Consider the following 6,000-nt stretch of genomic DNA (forward strand, 5'->3'; position numbering starts at 1 on the left):
CCCTAATTGGATGACTTTACCTATAATGTATAGTAATGTACTGAAAAATTAAATACATTCTAAAGGTTGGCAATGATTTTTCATTCACTTTTTGAACGTCATAGCAGAATCTTATGACAATTGAGTCGATTCTGGTTACATCATTTAATAGTTATACAATTTAAATTTTATATATATTATGTGCATACTGAAAAAATTTTTGCATGTTGATAATGTATAAGATATTTTCTTTATATGGAGAATTATGTGCTACGCATCCATGGGAAGTTATTTTTACTATTATAGCATTTACGACATGTTTTTTAACATTGGATAAACCCCATACAATAAAACCTAATACATTATCTTCATCATGTACTACATGCACCGAAGACCATTTTGTAGCTGCCGATATAGTAGTAATGACAATAATTAGATGTCTTGCTATTCTTTACAGCTATCATCAATTTAGAAATCTGCAGAAATTAGGATCAAAATATATTTTAGGTAAGTATTAAATTCAGAAAAAAAAAGTTTCACTTATTAATTTTATAGTGTAGTTAAGATGTTGAATATAATAATGTATCACTAATTGTTTCTGCTGTTGATTGCTTTTGTAGTACTTTGGGGAATTTTATTAATTACTAAAAAATATTCATGTAACATTATGAATACAAAATATTCATTCATACAATATTTTTCAAATTTAAAAAAAAGTGAAAAGTTTATGGCATATTCTTGTATAAGAATAATAATTTTATAGTTTTTTATTAGTTACTTATTTATTGAGACGTTTATCTACTTTATGATATCCAAGAAAGATAAATCAAATCCTTAAATCCAGCTGCCCAAAGAGTGAAATTGATAATGTCTACTGTACTTACAATTCCTTCCCCAATACTTTCATACCTAGCACTCCAATCAGATAGGTATAAATACATGAATTATAATATACCTATTTTCAATAAATATATATATATATATATATATATATATATATATATATATATATATACATTACTTCAGTTATTTTGTCTGGAAGAAAAACAGGATAATTCTATGAATCACCTTTTTGTTTTAGGTTTTGCTGGACTTTTTGTTGTATTTTCAAGCTTTGTTTTTACATCTGCAGTACTAAATACACTCCACATTGAATTATCAGATTTAAAAGATGCTTTATTCTTCTTTTTATTGATGATTGATATGTCAAAAGCTGCCAAATTGGCTCAATATGCACTCTCTGCATCGAATCAAAGTGAAATTAAAACTAATATATCACGGGGAGTTGCAGTTTTGGGACCTACTATAACATTGGATACTATTGTAGAAACGTTAGTAATAGGAATGGGTACACTATCGGGTGTTCACCGCTTAGAAATGCTTTCCTATTTTGCTTGTATGTCAGTAATTGTTAATTATGTTATTTTATTATCATTTTATCCAGCATGTCTTGCTCTAATGTTGGATTTAAGTAAAATTACTGATAATTACTTGCAACATGAAGACAGTAATGTACTGGTAGATGAGAAAGATAAATCAAATCCAGCTGCCCAGAGAGTGAAATTGATAATGTCTATTGTACTCACAATAGTTCATATTTACAGTCGTTGGACAATACAAACAGAAAACTTTAATGATGTTAATGGCAACAAGACAGATACTCCTTGTACTGAAAGTAGTTCAATTTACGGGTTTTTATTAAAACAATTTGCATTAAGTGCCGACCATATAGTAATTTTAGTGTTATTAATAACTCTGTTAGTTAAATTTATTTATTTCGAAAATAAGGATGATTTTGAACACAATAATGAATTTATAGTTGATACACATAAAGATAACAGATTGGCAAAAAGGCAAGAAAGAACGATTTCTAGTAGTGTAGAAGTCCAAACTGATGAAGATATTGAAAAAATATTTGAATCTTCAGAACCAAATTCTACTCGATGTTTACAAGACTGTCTGCAGTTACTGCGAACTGATAAAGCTTATGAGCTTTCTGATAAAGAAATTATCAATCTAGTAGATACTAAACATATTCCTGCATATACCTTAGAAAAAGCACTGAAAAATCCAGCAAGAGGCGTTAAAATTAGGAGACAAATACTTCAAAATATGTTGAAGTATAAAGAATCTATTAATTATTTACCTTATCAGAGTTATGATTATAGCAAGGTAATGGGTGCATGTTGTGAAAATGTAATAGGTTATGTTCCTGTACCTGTGGGGATTGCTGGACCTCTTGTTTTAGACAATAAATGTTTCTACATTCCAATGGCAACAACTGAAGGCTGCTTAGTAGCTAGTACAAATAGAGGTAAGCAAATACATGTATTTGGTTGTTATTCTATCAGACCTCAATTTTTATATTTGTATGTATTATTTTTGAAATATTTATTCTTTTTGATTTTCTATTTTCTAACTTGGAAATATATGAATTAAAAATAATTTTAAAAATTCTTTAGTTTGAGTTTAGAAAATGTGTGATTGATAGGGTAGAGGACTTATGTGATTTGAAAGCATTAATTAAATTGGCTCTATAGGAATTGAAAACAAAGTATCCTAATGTAATAAAGCATGAAATCTGCAGGGTCAGCTAGTCTTCAATAAAATTGTTTCTCTGTTCGGATAACTAAGGATAACTAATAGTTTCTTTTTATCATCTTCATACTAATTTTTTATTTTGTCTCATTTAACCTTACAGACTATTTTTGCGTATTTCAATATGTGTTGCAGACTATTGGGAAAAATTCAATTACTAATGTAACTATTTGTATTTTGTTCATTTTTTAAGTTACATAACCATCTGCTTTGTTTGAAGGCTGTAGGGCAATTGAAAAAAATGGAGTAAAAAGCAGAATAGTAGCTGATGGTATGACTAGAGGACCTGTTATTAGATTTATATCAATAGTAACTGCCACAGAAGCACTACAATGGTCCAAAAAGGAAGAAAATTTTTTAATTTTGAAGAATGCATTTGATTCAACAAGTAGATATGCTAGACTTCTTAAAATTACCACACATATGGCTGGACGCTATCTTTTTATTAGGTTAGTATAATATTTGGTAAAATATTTGAAATAGATATTGAGACTCAACATGAATTACATGGTCTCAAAATTATAGAAAAACGTGTAAAATAAAAGAAAATGCATGAGAAAGTTGTAAAATGGCTACGAACGATGCAATATTTGGAATAAAGTTGCCAGCTAATCTACAAATTGACTCAGACTAATCAACATGCCTGCTGAAGTCCAGGCAGCAACATTTATGGCAATGATAGGCTCTGAAGCAATCTAAATATACAACAGTTTTAACCTTAGAGACACAGACAAAAACAACTTTCAAATCATTAAAGACAATATAACGTTTAAAAGATATATATTTTTCCAAATAGTACAAAACGAAGATGAACAATTTAATGAATTTTTAACTAGCATAAAAACTCAAGCAAGCAAATGCGAATTTGACAATTTACTCGAAGAAATGCTAAAAGACAAGATAGTGTTTGGAACTCGATTAAATCAAGTAACAAAGAAATTGCTAAACAAATATAAAGTACACTTGACCAAAGCTATAACAGTTCTAAGGTAGAAATTGAAAACCTAAAACTAGAATTTAAACCGTCAAAAAGAATCCCACTTCTGCCACCATGTAACATTGTAATTATTGTTTTAACTACGATTTTAAAGAAAATAATTAAGTGCCTGCCGTGACATACGAAAACTATATTATTGATTGACTTTTCAATTGATACAAGTTTTACAATGGGTGTCTATACTTTACATTTATAGATAAGATTTTTCTTTGGCGAATTTAAATATGTTTATTTAAATTAGTTGTTGAAAGTTCAAAATAAGTTTCAAATACTTGTCGTTAAACATTTTTAGATTTGTAGCTGAAACAGGAGATGCAATGGGCATGAATATGATCTCGAAAGGTACTGAGAAAGCTCTCAGTGCAATGAAATTACACTTTCCAGATATGGAAGTATTGAGTTTAAGTGGAAATGTATGTACTGATAAAAAACCATCTGGGATAAATTGGATAGAAGGCAGAGGAAAATCTGTAGTTTGTGAAGCAATTATTCCCGATCATGTTGTTTCATCTGTTCTGAAAACAACCAGTTCAGCAATGGTTGATTTGAATATTTCAAAAAATTTAATTGGCTCAGCAGTTGCTGGTAGTATAGGTAAGGCTCCACAAACATATTAGTACAAAAATGTAGGGCTTGATTAGAACATAGTTATAAAAATTGTTTTTCTTTTAATTTTATTGTTTTTTTTATAAATAAAGTTTATTTCTCTTTCATTGGGATATGGTAATACAGTAAAACTTTTTTAGGTGGTTTTAATGCCCACGCAGCTAATATAGTAACTGCTATCTTTATAGCTACGGGTCAAGATGCTGCACAAAATGTCTCAAGTAGTAATTGTTTGACGATTATGGAACCTTGGGGTGAAAATGGCGAGGATCTATATATATCGTGCACAATGCCTTCCATAGAAATAGGAACTATTGGAGGTGGCACAATCCTACCTGCTCAGCAAGCCTCTCTAAAAATATTAGGCGTAGCTGGTCCCAATGAAACTTCACCAGGAGACAATGCCAAACAACTTGCTAGAATAGTATGTGGAACTGTATTAGCGGGAGAATTGTCGTTAATGGCGGCATTAGCTAGTGGACACTTAGTGAAGAGCCATTTGAAGTACAATAGGTCTTACAACAGTAGAGATAATTCAAGTTTAAGTAGAGATCTTTATGGGAGCTCATGTGATTCGACAAAAATAACTTAGATGTGATACTGATTTTATTAAATTATTTATTTTTATTTCAAGTTATTTTATTATTTGTTCTATTTTCAGAGTGATGATAATAAATTGATGGTGCTAATCCATCAACACATAATGTTTACTTTGGGTTTCTGAAGTTAGAAACTTGATTATCGAAATGAGAGAGTAATTGTAAGCGTTAAAATGTAGTGATATTAATAGTCCTTATCGCATTATGTCCTTTTGTATAGTAGAGAATTTCGGGGTTTTTTTGGCCCCAAAGTTATTAGATAAGCTATTTTATATTGGAATGTAAGAAGGTGGCAAATTAGGTAGTTTAGTAGCGGGTTTTTCCATATAAGGCAATTGTGACTGTTGATGGTGTTCTACTGAATTTTCTGAATGTTAAAGCATTTGAGATAGATGGGTGCCACTTTTATTACTTGATTTGAACTATCATTTTTGAAAATTAAATAAATTCATTTTCTAACATATGAGAATAACAGTTATATAAACAGGTCAACTTGTATTCCATTATTATTAAAGTACTTATTAGTTGATTATGTTTTTATGAAATTATGTCAACAAAATTGATAAATTTCGTGTTTATTGATTGTAATTCACCTAATTGCTTAACCTTAATAAGCATTATAGTGCAACATACTATGAGAGTGTAACGATGTATTATAAACCAGTAAAAATCAAATCTTACTGTTACTTGAAAATCATTTACAAATGCGGAACATTCATCGGTTTGTTTCCTTGGAATTTAAATACAGCGAGTTTCGGAAATATCGTACAAAAAATAATAATAATGTTTCTTGTGCTAATGGGATTGTTTGCTATTAAGTATGCGCACAGTTTTGACAAATCAACGGATACACAAGATATTTTTTTCATCTCAACAATTTTAATAAACATTGAAATTATTCTTTTATCGGTGTTGTTTGGATTACTACATAATAAAATTGCGTGGAAAAGTATTTTCAAAATCATCGAAATGGAAAAAACTGATAAATTCACTAAAGATATACGCTATTGGTTTATTTTTGCTTGGATAATTTTGGTAATTGGACGGAATGTGGTATTTTTATTGAGAGCTTTCTCTTGGATTAGATTAGTACAAGAAATTATCATAATTTTTACAAATCTTCAATATGCAGTTGCTCTTACAAGCTTCGTAGAAATCACACGTATAATAACTTACGAACAAACCATTTTGCTATCAGAAATTGGAAAAATATCAATTAAT

At 29.4% G+C, this 6,000-nt stretch overlaps 1 protein-coding gene across 1 annotated transcript; it reads left to right on the forward strand.

Annotated features, from left to right (window-relative positions):
* The first annotated feature begins 76 nt into the window (after positions 1-76).
* LOC130902134 (3-hydroxy-3-methylglutaryl-coenzyme A reductase-like) lies at positions 77-4,807 on the forward strand. Its single transcript, XM_057813994.1, has 5 exons — positions 77-486; positions 1,061-2,293; positions 2,798-3,026; positions 3,867-4,168; positions 4,321-4,807. Exons 1-5 carry the CDS (start codon positions 204-206, stop codon positions 4,770-4,772), a joined length of 2,499 nt encoding a protein of 832 aa, XP_057669977.1. The 5' UTR covers positions 77-203; the 3' UTR covers positions 4,773-4,807.
* Positions 4,808-6,000: the final 1,193 nt, after the last annotated feature.

Source organism: Diorhabda carinulata, chromosome X (genome assembly GCF_026250575.1).
Source record: "Diorhabda carinulata isolate Delta chromosome X, icDioCari1.1, whole genome shotgun sequence".
Classification (NCBI taxonomy): Eukaryota; Metazoa; Arthropoda; class Insecta; order Coleoptera; family Chrysomelidae; genus Diorhabda; species Diorhabda carinulata.

Coding starts and splice junctions, on each gene's coding strand:
- LOC130902134 (XM_057813994.1), top strand. CDS start 204: ATGTTGATAATGTATAAGATATTTTCTTTATATGGAGAATTATGTGCT. Junction 2,294..2,797: donor AGTAGCTAGTACAAATAGAG/GTAAGCAAATAC, acceptor CTTTGTTTGAAG/GCTGTAGGGCAATTGAAAAA. Junction 3,027..3,866: donor GGACGCTATCTTTTTATTAG/GTTAGTATAATA, acceptor AAACATTTTTAG/ATTTGTAGCTGAAACAGGAG.